Raw genomic sequence first — 15,879 nt, 5'->3', positions numbered from 1 at the left:
GCATCTTGGCAAACTGAGGCGCACAGGGGTCACGTGGCTCACCAGCAGGGGCCCCAGAGACCACGCCCCACCGCACCCGCCCCATCACCCTGGGGTCACCCAGATCTGGTACCGTGACTGCCCAGCTCACTCGACCCTGACCCAGTGTCCACCAGGCCCCCTGCCACGGAGCGCTGTGGAAGTCGGAGTCTGCCACCCCATCCCTTCACCTTTGACCTCTCCCTGCCCCACGATCCTCCCCCTCAGTCGTGTCCCCTGCCCCAGCCAGTGCTTCACGGCCTAGAGATCAGCTGGGCGGCTCCCCAGCGGTCTGGAGGCGGCCGACACCAGGCTGGACCCCTGGGCCCCAAGCTGACCATCCAGTCACAGCACTTCAGTTCTTCCCCCCACCCCCAGGTGAGCTCGGCACCCCCAGGCCAGACCCCTGACCACCACCCCTAACGTCACCCCAAACCTGATTCAAGCAGCCTCTCTGAGCAAACGGGGCTCCTGAGGCTGCCAGCTCAGGGCTCCAAGACAGAGCCCCGGGCAGGGGCAGCAGCCTGCTGGACGCCTCCCCCCGCCCCAGGACTCCCAGGTCCCCCAAGCCGGGCACCCAGCAGGCCCTCGGTGAGAGTCTGGGAAGACAGGCTTGAGCTGGAGAGCAGCTGTTCCTGTGATCTCAGAAAAGCGGCAGAGCAGGGCCTCCAAGGATGGCACGCATCACCTGGAACCCCTGAGAACACAGGAGCCGCCCTCCAGAGGCCCAGCAGGCTTGGGGAGAGCATGATCTCAAGCCCCTGGAGGGCTGGGGCGGGGAGGGGTTGGGAAAGGGTGACGGGAGAAGCCGTTCCCAGTGGGGGTGGCTAAAGACCGCCTATTTATCTATTTATGTGTTTGTTTATTTATTTACGGCTGCATTGGGTCTTCCTTGCTGCGCATGGGCTTTCTCTAGTTGTGGCAAGCGGGGGTTACTCTTCGTTCGGGTATGTGGCCTCTTCATTGCTGTGGCTTCTCTTGTTGCAAAGCACAGGCTCTAGGCACACAGGCTTCGGTAGCTGCGGCACGTGGGCTCTAGAGCACAGGGCTCAAGACCCCCTATTTTTAAGAACAGCATCCCCAAAGTATCTGACCCTCAGCTCCCTGCCCTTCTTCTTAAAAACAAGTTTAAAACTTCACTTGGACCCGAGGGGTTTGGATAAGTGAGCGCGGGTCTCGGTGGACACTGTCCGGAGCCAGCGTCAGGTCAACGCCCCCTGAGGACTAAGTCTCCCAACCCAGACTCTCACCCGGGAGAGGCGCCAGTACAGAGCACTCTAGGGAAAGTGCAGGCAGACAGCAGGAACCAGCGGCGGCTTTAGGAGCTAGCGTCAGAAGGAAGGAGCAGTCCGCCTAGGGCAGAGACGAGGAGGCTGGGAGGGAGAGAAGGAAGAGTGGGAGACGCAGCAGAGGAAACTGAAGCAGGGAGAGGAAGGGAGGAGGGGAGGGGACTGAGAAGGGGCAGAGGGAAGGGGAGGAGAGGGCGAAGGGAGGAGAGAGGAAGGAGGGAGATTGGCAAGGGAAAGAAGAGGGAAGAGTGCAGGGTGTGGCCTCATCGGCCGGGAAACCAGACTGAACAGGTCACATTTCCCCCGGTAACCCAAGCGCTCTCCAGGGGCCCAAGCCTGGGGGGGCGGGGGGAAGGGAAGGGCAGGCAGCTCAGCCAGAACTCCCAAGGGCTTCCGGAACGCTGCCCAGGACACCTGCCTGGCCCGCCTCCCCCCTGGCCGGCAGCAGTGCCTACTTGAACTCGTCCTGGGGGAGGGCTGGGGGTCTGGTTCCCACCAGCCCCCTGGCCTCTCCGGGTGTGGACATCCTCTCGCTGAGGATCAACTCTGATGTTCAGTTACTTGCTGCTCAAGTCCATGGTTCGGGGCAGGGAAAAGGACTCTCTCTCATGTGCTGACAGCTACTCACCCTCGGGGAGCCAAGACCCTCGCACCAGCCAAGGCCCAGCACCTGGCTGAGCAGTTTTAGTTCGCAGCCCACCCTGCCAGGCCAGAAGACAAGAACCTTCCACCTCTTCAGGTGGGCTGGCCCATCATCCCCCCACCAGAAATCCTTCTTCCCTAGGGCACTGCCACCGGTTCCTCTCACTGCCGCCTCCGCCCACCACGCTCCCAGGTGGTCAGCCTGAGGACAGCAGGGAGGGCAGGATACCCCAAACAAGGACACCCCAAACAAGGCGCGCTCACCAGGTCGAGAGCCGGAAGCCCCTCCTCGGGTGCCACTACAGCCGAGACCAAGTTCAACTGCGGGGCAGCCTTGCACCCCTCTTCCCCCTCCCCCGCAGAGGCGACCCTGGGAGCAGCCAGGTCCCATCTGGGGGCTCCCGCGGCCCAACACCAGCGGAAAACAGCAGCAGCAAAGGCGCACTGCGCGGCCCAGGCCTCCGGGCACGGCCCCCTCCGCCCCCACCAGGGCTGTCCCTCCGCGGCCGAGAATGCTCGCCGCCGCGCCCTCGCGGGGCCAGGCGCTCCGGTCACCGAGCCCCGCGGGCGCCGGCCCATTTCACAGGGCGGCAGGTGGAATCCTGGGCGCCGAGCGCGCACGCAGGGCCCCCGCCCTTCCGGGCGCCCCCCATTCGCGCGACCGCCCGCCGCCCCGCACCTGCCCTTCACCCGGCCCTGAAACGGTTCTTAAACTGAGACCTCTGGTCGGGTACCCAGGGGAAACTTTAGAAGAACCTCGATTCTTACAACCTGCCAGCAGTCTTCACAATCGGACCCAAACTTGCGTCCTCACAGGCGGCGGCCTTCACGGTTAGGCCAACTCTGCCGGCAGGAGGCCCACACGGAGGGCGCGGGGCGGCCGAGCGCGCCGGACGCCCGCCCGCCGCGGGGTCCCCCGGGCAAGTCCCAGCCCCGGAGAGTGTCGTCGGGGCGGGGAGAGGCCCGCGAGCCCGCCGCGCTGCGAGCCGGGCCCGGCGACCGCGAGCCGGGGCCCCGGCGGCCAGGTCGGCCCCGCGCTGCGCGCGCGCGAGCTCTCCCGCCGCAGCCCTTCGAGGGCGCCCGGGGCCGCCTCGCTGCCGCCGCCCTCCCTGCCTCCCGCGCCGCGGCCGGCTGCCCCCGGCCCCCGGGCTCACGCAGCGGCGGCGACGCGGTCCCCGACGGCCGGCGCGCCCGGCTCTGCCCTCGGCCCCGCCGCCCAGACGCGCGCGCCCCCGGCCCGGCCCGGCCCCGCCGTCGGGCGCCCGCGCTCACCCGCTGTAGTGCGCCTTCAGGCGTACGCGGCCGCCGCTCCCGTCCATCTTGGGGCCCGTCCTGCCGGGCATGGCGCGCGCCGCCGGCCGCCGTCAGCGCCGCGCCCCGGACGCGCGGGCCACGGCGCGGGGCCCCAGCGGCCGGGCCGGGGCGCGGGCGGGGCCGACGGCGGAACGCGGAAGGGCGCGCGCGGCGCAGCGCCCGGGCGCGCGGGTCCGGCCCCTCCGCGGAACTTGGCGGCGGGCGGGGCGCGTGCGCGCGGGGCGGGGGGGCGGGGTCCGGCGTCCGGCCACGCGCGGGGCGGGGGGGCCCGAACATGGCCGACCCGAGGCCCAGCCGGCGGCCAATCGGAGGGGCGGGCGGTGGTCCCGGGGCGGAGGCGGCGGCACCTGCGGCCAATGAGGTCGAGGCGGGGCCGCCACCTGGGCCAATCCCCGGGGGACCCCGCGGCCGCGGCCCAATGACGAGGCGCGGGGCGGACTACCTGTCGGGCGGGGCGCGGCCCACCTGCGGCCAATGGGAGCGCGCGCGGCCCGGCTCCGCCCGGCGCCCGGCGCCCCCCGCCCGCCCCGCGCGCGCGGGCCCCCGGGGGAGCGGGCTCCCGGGGCCGCGGTTCCCCGGTGGGGCCCCCGCGCGGCGCCCCGTGGACGTGTTGGACGTTCAGGCCTGCGGCCCGGCGCAGCCACGCTGAGTCGAAAACCCAGCAGTCCGCGCTGACCCGCCCGAGTAACTCGGGAGAGCGCGAGGCCGCGAGCCGCTGGGCTGGGGCACAGCGGGCACCGGTCGCCCGGGACGAGTGCGGCCGCCGCCCAGACCCTGCCTTCCCAACGGCGCTCGCACCGCGCGACCCGCGTCCGGCCGGCGCACGGCTGCGGAGACAGACTTCGAGGAGCAGAGAGCCCAGCGAAGGTCAAGGCAGGCAGGTCCGGGCTCAGGGGGTTCTCCCGGACGCAGGAGGTTTGTCTACAGTCGCCAGCCTGCTCCCTCTGCTCCAGGTCACTCCTCGGTTCGGGACAAGGAGGCTGCGTTTCTCCAGGTCGCCCGTGACCCTCACTTCTGAATCCACATCCTCGCTGGGTCGTACTAACGGTGCGTTTGTTCTGGGCCGTCGCCTTGGAATGCTATCCAGGCCCCCACCCCCCAGGTGCCTGCATCCCGGGCCCACTGCTCTTGACCTTGGGATAGGGTTTTCCCTAAGGAACCCATCCCTTACTGGTTGCACAGGGGCCCAGATCTGCAGTTTGCGGGACGTCAGCTGGGCACCAGCTGCGCACCCCGGGCTCAGAGGGCTGCAGACCCCTCATCCCTGCCGCCTGGGCCAAGCCCCGTCCTACCCTGGGCCACGCCCCTGTTGCCTCCCTCCCCTTCCCCTCCCCACCCTGATCCTGGCTAAGCCTTCACCACTCCTCACCCGGACAGCTGTAAGGAATTCTCATTCCATGGAGCTTCCTGGCGCCTCCTGGTACAGGGTGCTAGGTGTCCCTGGAGAACCACGTGGACACAGTCCCTACAGTCATAGAACCCATATTCTCCCTAGAGATGGACACAGAGAAACCTGTTGACAGCCCACCTCTCACCTGCTTAGGGTGTTGTGAACTCTCCGTCCTAGTGAAAAAGCTCTCTGCACCCCACAGCACTCCGCCCACCGCCCATTTCTCCGCTCTTCTTTACAACAGATGCCTGCCCAGAGCTGTCTGTGGCCCTCATCTCCGCTTCACCTGTCCTGCCACTTTCTCCGAGCCCCTTCCCTCCCCCACTGGCACCACCAGCACCTGTGTTTTAAATACATTGAGTAATTCTCAGACTTCTTCTGAATTGACCCTGGCAGTGAGCTTACCCGAGGACGCTGCAGCCTCCTCCATCTGCCTCTGCCGCTTCCTCCCGCAGCCTCTGACTGCGCCCCCCCCCCCCCCCCCCCGCCGCTGCCTTCTAAGGCCCGTGAGCTGCTCATGGCCACCTAGGGCTCCAGGTACCATCCCAAGCTCAGATGGCCCCACTGGACTGCCCCCCCCCACCTCTCATCCCACCAGACCTCCTTCAGACACGCCCTTCTCCATCCCAGGGCACCCATCCGCCCATCCGTGCTTTTCCTGTTCTCAGCTCTAAAGCCCTGGGGTTTCCTTTGCTGCCTCTCCCTCTCACACCCACCCCACCCGCATCTGCAGATTATGGCCTGGCGGCTCCAGATTCCTGCCACCTGGCCCAAGCCACACCCTCTGCAGCAGCCTCCAGTCTCCCTAACACCTGCATCCATCCATATCTATCTGGTGTTGAAGACCTGCAGTGGCTTCCATCGTCCTCAGGGACCCTAGGCCTTTCTGCCCTGTCTCCCGCCAGCCTCATTCGGGCTCTTTCCACACCAGCCCCCAGCTGCCCCCTGGCTCAGGGCCTTTGCTTGTGCTGTGGTGCCTTCTCCCAGACCACCCTTCCCTCGAGCCTCTACTCTATCCCTGACAGCCCAGTTAGTCTGCCTCGCCCCGCCCCGCGGGCGCTCCACGCCCTGGCAGGGCACCCAGCTCCCTGGCTGTCAGGTGCGTGCGGAGGGGGAGGGGCCGAGGGCTTGCCACGTGAGGGGAGCAGCACAGGGGAGGAGGAACCTGCCGCCCAGAGGCCAGCGAGTGTGTGGGACGCAGCCCCCGGGCCAGCCCTCACTGGGCCCCGTGGCCAGCACTGTGGCTGTGTCCCCTGGGCCACCAGGGGCCAGCCTGGCACACGGCCTTGGGCACATCCTGCCGGGAGGAGAAAAGCAAGGATGCCCCACAGCACCCCCCTCTGCGTTTGACTTCCTGCCTCAGAGCGTGGTAGGGGCAGAGGAGGAGGGGTCAGTGACTCCCGTCCTTGAGGCCCACTTCCCGCCACGGGCGGCACAGACCAGCGAGGGTCCCTTCCCCTGGGCACCATCTCCTGGACGTGCCCCACCCAAGGCCCCACCAGACGCAAGAGCCCTTTCTCACCAGGGAAGCCCTGGCCGGGGTAGGAGCTCTGGGCAGCCCGGGTGGCCCTGTGGGCCCTGGCGTCCATCCGCAGCCCTGAGTGCCACCTGGGAGCCTCCGTCCTGGAGGCTGGAAGCTCGGTCACCCAGTGGAGGAAGGAGAAGAAGTCCGGAGGGGGTGGGTTTGGAAGGTGGGCCCTCTGCTCTCCAAGGGGGTTAGGGGAGGGAAAAGGCAAATTTCAGAAGGCAGGGTCTCCGACCATGTCCAGTTCCAGGCCTGGGTGAGGGCACGTGGGCTGCCGGCAGTGCCCAGAACACTTCTCTGAAGGAGCGCACCCGCCCCACCCCCGCCACCACCAACAAGCGCTGCAAAGCAACCACCCGCTGCCCAGGCCAGTCTCCAGAGGGTAGGGCCACTGAGCCCCCCGCCTTAGGGCCTTGTAGGCAGAGGGCTTGGTCCCAAGTGAGCCACAGGAAGGTGTGCCTACCTGGCGCCCACCTCTCGCCCGCATCCTGGCCACAGGCACAGGGTGCTTGGGTGGCTGGCGGGGTTGGGACCGTGTCAGGCGTCTGACACACCTGGAACGAATGAAGGAAGGAAGGAACAAATGGGTGAAGACCCCTCGGGAATGCCGGCGGGTCGCCCGTCAGCAGGCTGCAGTGTAATGACGTCACCTGGGGGCGGGGTGGGAGGTGACCCTTGGATGGAGGCGCAGGCCGGATAGACCCGCAAGGGACCCGGAAGCTGAAGGCCAGGCCTTTTCACCTCCGGGCAGTGTCTCTGTTGCCCAGGTTTCCACAAAGATCTCATATACTTTCATCATCACAACCGTATGATTTCCAAAGTGAGAAGTACGAAGGTATGTGGTTTTCAGCTGATTATAACAGCGACAGAGCCCATTGTAGAGCTCCGGCAGCACGGCAGGTGCAGGGAGAGGAGACCCCCCCCAGCCCTGACCCCCACCCCCAGCCCAGCCGGGCCTTCTGCCCCCTCCTGTCACTCGTCACCTGGGACCCAGGGCGGGGCTGCCGCATGGGCGTCCCACCCGCTGTGGACCCGTGGGGAGGAGGTGGGCGGGGCCGGCGGAGGGCAGCGTGGGGTCCAGGAGCGGGCTGGCCCCCGGATTTTCTTTAATGTTCTCTAGGAGATACTTCCAACAACTTTGAGCTCCTTTGGGTGGGGTTTATGCTCGGTGAGCCTCCTCAGACAGAAGCAAAGGCCTCCTGTGGGGGGTCCGTGGTCCCTCCCTAGGGGTCCTTCTCAGACCCCCCCCAGGGGGACCCTTCATCAAAGTTCACGGGCAGCATCTGTGCCGACTCAGCTCTCGGGGCTGCCCAGGAAGGGGTGACGGAGAGCTGGCATCTCCCCGAGCCCGTGGGGTGCGGGTGTGGGTTTGGTCATCCCGCCAGGTGTGACATTGACCTGGGTGGGGCCTGGCGAGGACCATGCAGGTCACAGGAGAGCCCGGGACCCCCGCCCACAGGCGTTGGGCACACACAGCTGCTGGAGGTCCGGGCCGCGGGTGTTTCCTTTCTGTGTCTCGGTCTCAGGCTCTGGAGAAGCTGGTCCAATGACAGCATTCGCTTCGCCTTCTCCTTCATTCATTCTGGGGACGTGGGCCACCGGCGGACGGGGCTCCCGCACACTGCGGGGTCTGCTCTGCCCAGGGACCCGGAAGGGAGGCTGGCTGCGGGGCCCGAGGACGTGAGGAGTGGGGCGGGGCGGGGCGGGGTGAAGCTGTGGAAGGCCCTGGGGTCCCGGGGAGCAGGGTGGTCTGGGGCTGTGGGTGTCTGTGTGCAGGTGCCCGTGTCCGGCGGTGCCCGTGCAGACGTGTGTGTACATGTATGTCTGCACATCGCGTGCCTCTCAGCCCAGGGGCAGCGTTTCCTACCCGTGATTCCGGACAGGCTTCCTTCCGGGTGAGGGTGAGGGTTTCTCCCCCAGCACCGCCAGCATTTGGATCAGGCGGGTCCCCGTGGTGGGGCGTGGAGCGGAATCTGCCGCCCCCCACCCCCACCCCTGCCCCCGCCTGAGGGCTCCTTCCCGCGGGCGCAACGGCGAGGACACAGAGGCAGGGAGCAGCTCGCCATGTCTTGGGTGCAGGTGAGGGTGCTCTGCCCATCACAGCCTCGGACCGTGGGGCCCGAGTCCAGCCGGGGGAGGGGCCCCACCGAGGTCACCCCTCCGTGGGCCTCAGCCCGGTCTCCCCCTGCAGTGACGTGTCTCAGCTTAACCGGCAGGTGCATGGGTGGTCCCTGTTGAGAGACACCACGAGGCCCGTCTGCGGGTCGCACCCAGGCAGTCTGCGTGTGTGCGCGCTATGGTGCGTGTTTGTGTACCTGCGTGTGTGTCCGTGAGCGTGCACCGGAGGAGGTGGTGGGAGAGGCCGCGTCCGCAGAGGCAGGACAGCAGGGAGGGGGAGGGGCCGGCAGGACCCCAACAGCTTGGTGGGGAAGGCTGGATGCTCCGGGCCAGGCGCTCCCCGCACGCTCACGGCTGAGCCCCCAGGGTCAGACCCTGCGCCGGGCATCACTCGCTGGGACGTGCCTCTGGAGGAGGACACTGAGGGTCACGGTGGCCCAGTGCTTTGTCCAGGGTCTCAGGGCTGGGACCAGCCCTGCCCAGGCCAATGGGGACACGTGCACATCTCTCCCTTCAGGCTGGACGTGCCCACAGAACGGGGCCTAAGACAGAGCACCGTGGAGGGAGGGACGCTTCCCGTCCCGTGGCCGCTGGGAAACAGAGTCTGTCCTGCTCGCCCATCCCCTAGGCTGCCTGGGATTATATTTAAAACCCAAAGCTGCTGTGCTGGGGAGGCAGCCCCCAAAGCGCGGTCGCCATGGCAATGCCAGGCAGGTGCTATTTTAGCCACACGAGGCATCACAGGGAGACGCGGTGGCAGAGCCTCGACAGGGCTCCACGTCTCTGCCCTCGCCCCTCGCCCGTCCTCGCCCGTCCACGCTGGGTCACCTGTCAGGACCCACCTGGCTGCAGTGCCACCGCTTCCCTGAGCCCGCCCGTCGCAGCCTGAGGCCTCTTGCCCCAGGCAGGCGTGGCCCAAAGCCGGGCAGGCATTGCTTCTAAACTGTTTGTGCCTAACCCCGGCCCGGGGGGCGGGGGGGGAAGCAGGAGGCCCCCCGTCCAGCAGGGGAGGCGCAGCTGGGACCGCCTTCCAGAGGCAAGTGCACAAAACACGTCTGCATCGTCGAGTCCACAATCACTCCGCTTCTGGGTTCTGCTTTAAGGAAAGAACTGGAAATGCCAATGGTTGTGAAGCAGCTGTCCCCGTGTCAGCTGCGGGCACAAAGGTGGGAGGTGACCTGCCTGGCCGCAGGCTCCACGTGACCTTTAGATGGAGAGTTGCACGCTCACAGGCATACACGCACACGTGCAGCGCAACACACGTGCCCGTGCGTGTGCAGACACACGCAGACGCGTGCACACCCCTGGGCTCACGCTCACCGGGGCCAGGCAGGGGCAATTCTGCCAGGACCCGTGCAGGCTGGCCCCAGCTGACCAGCAGCTGGCCGAGCGGGCCACGTCCAGCACAGGCTGCAGCCTGGCTGTGTCCAGGCGCCTCTCTCCGGGGAAAGCGCCCCTGCTTCCCCACGCAGGGAGGACATCCCAGGGCCTTGTCACCCAGGGTCAGGAGCCCGCTGGGGGCAGGGCCCTGGCTGCTACCCCCAGGGGCAGCCCTCAGCCCCCAGGACCCCCGCCGGCCCCCACCGGACGGAGCCACTGGGCTGACAGCTGCTTTCAGGACGGACTTCATTTCATCTCTGCAGCTCCCGCCTGGGCAGGTGGGTGAGGCATGGCAGCTCTGAGACATGCAGAGCCTCCCAGGTCCAGCGCAGATCCCATGGCAGACCCCTCTGTGCCCACCTGCCCCACACCCGCACGATGCTGCAGAGGAGCCCCGAGGGGAAGCCACCCGGCCTGGCCTGACGGTTCCCCGGACTGCGCGAAGGCCGGGACTGGGGCGTGGGGCCCTTGTACCCGGGGGGCGGGGGGGCGGGGGGGGCTGCGGGCACCCCAGGCCAAGGACACGAAGCCCACAGCCACCATCCGGGTGCTCAGGCCCCTGGGCCCACCCAGGGAGGGACCACCCTGAGGGAGGCGGCCCAGATGGGCGCCGCACGCACTGTGGCTCCCGTTACAGGAGAGGAACCTGAGCCCTGGGCACCGAGTATTCACACCAGGCAGGAAACCGAGCCCCTTCCCCCGGGGATAAGTCCAAGCTGTGGGTGCGACAGGCCTCCTTGGAGAGACCGTGCTGGACGAAAGGCAGGGGGCGTCCTGCTCACAAGGTGTGCAGAGACACAGAGCCTGTGCGCAGCGGTTTCCCAGCAGGAAATTGGGACGCCGCTTCCTGACCCAGCAGGCCTCCCAGAAGGGTCCTGGGTCCTCCCCTCGGGGTCCCGGTTGGTGACCTTTCCAGGCCTCTGCCTGGTTGTTCTTCAGCTCCTTGGTCCCTGTGGAGCCCCAGCCTCTCTTGAGGGTCCTCTTACCCAGCCTCAGCAGAGCAGGGCCTGCAGCCCCGAGGCTCGGGGGGTGGGCTGGACCACCTGTCTGGTGTGACCCCACTGCCTGGCCCCGCCACTCCACCTCTAAGTTGTGTTGTGTCAGAATGGGGACAGGTGTGCCCCTTCTCCTGTGTGCCACATGCTGCCTGCCACGCGGGTGCACCAGCTCCCCAGGAATTGAAGCCCCAGGTGTGGCGTCTGCAGAGTTCCACGGCGTGAATTCCCTGAACTTGGAGATGGGGAGACATGTACATGGCAGCTCCCGTGAGCCTGGGGGAGCCCCCTTTCTCCTCCCCCATCTGCTTCTCCTTCCTGCAGCCCTCGGGCTGGGAGAGGGGGCTCTCCCATTTCTCAGGACTGATCCTCTTCCGCAGGGCACCACGCCCCCGCCCCGCACCCCCGCAAGGAATAAGTCAGCGTCTCCTAGAAGCGCCCTGGCTGTGCTCACTGGGACCTAAGAGACAGCAGGGAATTTTTAAGACACAGCGCAGATTGCAAGTCTACTGTCTTCTCTGCAAATCCTGTTTCGAGTATCTGAACCCAGACACTAAGCAGGCCCTCCTTTTGTGTGTCTCCTCCACCAGGCCCGTCGCCTCCCGACTCAGGCAGACGGGTGCCTCGGGCCAACCAGCAACCGTAAGTAGCACCTACCCAGTGGGACGAGGCGCAGGCACTGCTGTAGGTGCTCACGACAGCCGTACACCATCGTCTCCCCATTTAACAGGGGAAGGTCCCCAGGGCCAATGGGTCACTCCCCAAGGGCACGTGACAGGCATGTAACCCACAGGTCTGGAGCCCACACTCCAGCCACCGTGTCATGGGACTTCTCAACCAAGGAGTCACACTCAGGGAGTCAAAATGCTTTCATTTCCCCCCAAAAGGCCACCCTGTTACAGGGGAACCAGAGCCTCCTGGTTGTGGCGGCTCTTGGCGCCTGTGCCAGGCCCCATCGTCTCGCCTCTGACCTCAGAGCGGCCGGGTGGACCGTCCCGAGCACACGGCCCATCTCTACTGCTGACCCCCCAGGACTTTCTCTCACCTCCTCTGCCCGGGGCGAGGCAGCCTGCAAAGGTGGGGGGTTCACGTCCCCGGGGGCAGCCCTCGGCGCGGAGCAGAGGGACCCGGCTGATGCATCCTCAGAGGACCGGGTGAGGGGCCCCCCGGAGGGGCTCCGGGGATGCAGACCCCACCCCTGCCGTGATAGCGTGGTGACCACACGCTGCTGGCTTTTCCTCCTGTCTTCCCTCCCCCCACTGCTTGCTCCCGCCTCCTGGGATCTCTGCCCCAGGTCGCCACACCCACTGAGGTCCCTGCGTGGACCCTGCTTTTGGGTCCTGGAAGAGTCGCGGGGCTGCCACCTGCTGGTGTGATGACAGCAGCCTGGCTCCGCTGGTGGAACGTGGGAGGTGAGAAGAGGCCTGCACGCCTCCCGCTGCTGCGTCCGTAGCTGCCTGTGGCCTCACGGCGGGCGGGGGCACCGGAAAGGTCTCCAGGCTCCCCCGACTCCTGCAGCCCGAGGGCAGGGGGGTGACCGCCGGGCCCAGGTCCGATCCCAGATGAGGCGACGGACCCCCGAGGGCACTGCCCGGGAGGCCTTGCCAGGCCTCTCAAACTGAGACCAGGACCCTGAGGGGGAGGACGCGGGCCTGACGTTCGGGGTCCTCACGAGCGAATTCCCCTGAGCGTCTCATCCCCCCGAGTCGCATCCCACTCGTTTATGGAGAGGGGGCTTCCCTTGCCAGGAGTCCCTAAAGGTACACCTGAGATGGAAACCTTTGCCAAAGGGCACTCGCATCTGAGTTTCCTGTGGATGCTGAAACCAAGGACCACACACCGGGGGCGCAGAGCAGCAGAAATCTGTCCTCTCGGCCTGGAGGCCAGAAGCCCCCAGTGAGGGTGAGAGCAGGGCTGGTTCCTTCTGGCGGCTGCAGGGAGGGTGCTTGCCAGCCTCTCCCCCAGATTCCGTGCTTTGCCTACCACCTCGGGCTTCTTGGCTTGCGGACACGTCTCCGCCTCTGTCCCCACGCGGCGTCTCCGTCCCACTGTGTCCTCCTCGTACATGAGGGCACTAAGGGTTGGATCCGGGGCCCACCCTGACCGATGAGGACTTCGTCTAAACGCGCCTCTTAACTGCATCTTCAAACACCCGATTTCCAACATCACGCGCACCGTGACGACTGACATCTTCTGGGGGACACGATTCACCCCGTTATCCTTACGCTCTTTAGAATCTTGCCACCCATCCCCCCACCCTCCCGCTGCCCCTCACCGCAGCCAGACTGACAGCCGGGACCAGATCGCGACGGCCCGAGCGGGGGCGCGGAGAACCTGCAGCTCCCGGCTCACGCGTGCTCGGCTGTGCGGGCGCGGCTCTGGGGGCTGTCGGACTGGGGGGCGGGGGGACGTCAGGCTGGACGGGGGGCGGTTGGTTGACGTGGGAGCTCACCTACGACTGGGGTGGACCGTCCAGGCGAGGCAGTGCCGGGCCTCATACAGTTGGGGCAGCTCCCTGAAGCTGGGACGCCACGGTGGAGACACTGGACCGGCTTTGGAAGCGAGTGAAGAGGGGCCCGGAGACTCGAGGGTGGGGGGAGCGCTGTGGGCATGAGTGCAGGGAGCCACCAGCTGACTGGGTCCCCAGGAGGGCCCAGGAGACAGGCCTTTCACTAAAGCCACAAGAAAGGCGCAGGCGAGGGGGCCCAGTGTTGCCGAGGAGCCGGAGGAAGCGCCCCCGGGTCCCGAGACAGCAGAGGTGCCCGCAACCGCGGAGGAGGCGGGGCGGCCACGGTCCCGGGAAGGAAACCGGGGTGCGTCTCCCTGACCCGCTTTATGGAGGGGGTCGTGCTCACTGGACCTGGTGGGCGGGGAGTGGCGAGGACCCTGTGTGTCCCGGGAGGTACAGCACCTGCCGGCCAGAGGACACACAGACCCTGCCAGGTTCAGGGTTCTGCCTCACCGGGGAAGTTCTGATCGCGCCGGGAGCCCCCCCCCTCGCCTCAGGTGCCCCGTGCCCGACGGGCTTCTCCGAACAGCCGAGGCAGCAGACACCACGCTTGACACAGGTTTGGAGCGGGGCCGTGGCTCCTCGGCAGGTCCGGTCGGGGTGAGATCCTTCTGATCTGGAGGCCCAGTGGTGGGTGCAGAAGCCCCCGCTGGGGAGTGTTGTGGGGGCCCCTGGGACACGGGTGAGCAGAGCTGCCCGCACGGAGGACTGTGCACCGGGTGGAAGCAGCTGCCGGCAGGGGACGGGCCCCGCGGAGGCGGGATGCCTGACCTGGGCGCACTGTCCACCGCCGGCTGGGGTTGCCAAGCGGGTGCGGCGGCTGTCCAGCCGCAGTGGAAGTGGACATGGGACTTAGGACCAAGAGAGTCTCGGGGGCGAGGAAATGACAGGAAAGGTGCCCGGACGCCACGGCACGGTTGCCTCCCCTCGGCTCGAGTCTGCAGCCTTTTGGGGTGGGGCCCCGAATCAAGTGACAGAGACGGTGGGCTGGTCCACGGGTGCGCCAGCTTGGGGTCGGCCCAAGGTGACGGTGGACCGTGGTGCCACCCAGCCCCGCCCGAGCGTGCTATAAAAGAACAGTGGTGACAGCGGCCAGTGGAGAGCCCCGCAGGCGGGAATCTGAGAGGCACCCTTGACTCTCAAGGTTGTAGGACGCACCTCTCTGGCTCCCACAGCCCACGGGCAGAGTGGGCCACAGAGGCAGGCGCCCGGCGAGGGGACCGAGGCGTGCCCCTCGGAACCGGGGTCTGGTCACTGCGCCAGGAGGTGACCTAAGCGAGCAGAAGCGCTGGCCGGGGATGGTGTGGGGGGAGGGGGACTCTGATTACAGCCCCGGGCCGGCCGTGGCCGTGGCCCCACCTGCGGCTCCTTCCACTAAACCTCGTTGTCTTTTGTTGCTGCTGCTGCAACAGCCACCACCTTGACGTTCCAGCGCCGTCCTGGGCAGATGTGGGCACGGAGGGGGTGACGGCCGGCTGCTGCCCTGCTGTAAGCTCAGCCCCTCCAGCGCCCTCCGGGGTGCCGGGAGGGCCGCTCAGTTGGCAGGCAGGCAGCCCTCGGGGAGGGCGCTGGTGGTAAAGCCCCAGCCCCTCCTTCTTCAAAAGGACAACTCGAGGTCCACTCCCCAGGGCTCCGCAGGGGTCCCCACTGGGACTGGGACCTGGTGGCCCCAGGACAGTCCAGCTCCTTGTAGACTTTCCCTCCTTCCTCTGTGCCCCCACCCCCACTCCTGCGTCAGGGGTGTCACCCACTGCACTGGGTTAGACAGCGTCCCCCAGTTCATGTGCATCCAGGACCCCAGAATGTGACCTTCGTTGGAAATAGGGTCTTTGCAGCTGTAATTAGTTAAGATGAAGTCACACTGAGCCCCAAATCCAATGACAGACGCTCTTACAAGACGAGGAGGGGCCTGCAGAGAGAAGCCAGGTAATGACAGCGGCAGAGATGGGGCGAGGTGTCCACATACCAAGGGGCGCCGGGAATCACCAGCAGCGCCCGGGGCGGGCAGAGACCAGGGACAGGCTCGCCCCTCAGAGCCTCCAGGAGCCCAGCCGGCCCACACCTGGTTCTCGGACTCCTGGCCTCCAGAACGACCATAAAAGCACAGATTTTTCCTTTTCCTTCCTCCCTTCCTTCCTTCCTTCCTCCCTCCCTCCCTCCCTTCCTTCCTTCCTTCCTTCCTTCCTATCTTCCTTCCTTCCTTCCTTCCTCTCTCTCTCTTTCTCTCTCTCACCTTCTCTTTGGCTTGTGGGATCTTAGTTCCTTGACCAGGGATCAAATCCAGTCCCACGGCAGTGAAAGTGCAGCGTCCCAACCACAGGCGCAGGAAGGAAGTCCCCGAATTTCTGTTGTTTCAAGCCCCCCAGTCTGTGGTGCTTTGTTATAGCCGCCCCAGGGAACGAGTTCCCTCCAAATAAACTCCCTGCACCAGATCCTTGTCTCAAGCTCTGCTTTCAAGGGGACCTGAACAACACCCCCAGGCGTGGCTGCGCACAGCGGGCAGGCTGTCTGCCTCACTTGGGAGGGGGAGGGGAGGGTCAGTGCTGGTCCTCCCCTGGCTGCAGGGGACAGAGGCCCTGTCCCCTGACACTCCGGTCCCCTCGGCCTTGGGGAAGCTGTCCCAGCCTTAGCGAAGCACTTAGGAGTCTGCGTGGGCAACACACGCACCCCGGCCTCCGCAGGAGGCCACAGACAAGGAA

At 66.7% G+C, this 15,879-nt stretch overlaps 2 protein-coding genes across 4 annotated transcripts in view; one reads left to right on the top strand and one right to left on the bottom strand.

Moving 5' to 3' along the window:
* Positions 1–3,378, bottom strand: part of PRKCZ (protein kinase C zeta) — a 94,927-nt gene extending 91,549 nt beyond the window's left edge. For all 3 annotated transcript variants that reach the window (XM_057750199.1, XM_057750191.1, XM_057750181.1), the window contains exon 1: positions 3,222–3,378. In XM_057750199.1, coding sequence (XP_057606182.1) covers positions 3,222–3,292 — 71 coding nt within the window. In that variant the 5' untranslated portion in view covers positions 3,293–3,378. The remainder of the gene's footprint in view (positions 1–3,221) is intronic.
* Positions 3,291–15,606, top strand: LOC130861391 (collagen alpha-2(I) chain-like). The gene is made up of 5 exons (XM_057750231.1): positions 3,291–3,576; positions 3,690–4,310; positions 11,262–11,313; positions 11,966–12,083; positions 12,420–15,606. The coding sequence occupies exons 1-4, from the start codon at positions 3,291–3,293 to the stop codon at positions 12,045–12,047; spliced, it is 1,041 nt and encodes a 346-aa protein (XP_057606214.1). The 3' UTR covers positions 12,048–12,083; positions 12,420–15,606.
* Positions 15,607–15,879: the final 273 nt, after the last annotated feature.

The sequence above is a fragment of the Hippopotamus amphibius genome, chromosome 1 (assembly GCF_030028045.1).
Source record: "Hippopotamus amphibius kiboko isolate mHipAmp2 chromosome 1, mHipAmp2.hap2, whole genome shotgun sequence".
Taxonomy (NCBI): domain Eukaryota; kingdom Metazoa; phylum Chordata; class Mammalia; order Artiodactyla; family Hippopotamidae; genus Hippopotamus; species Hippopotamus amphibius.
This window is presented reverse-complemented; position numbering and strand designations above follow the sequence as displayed.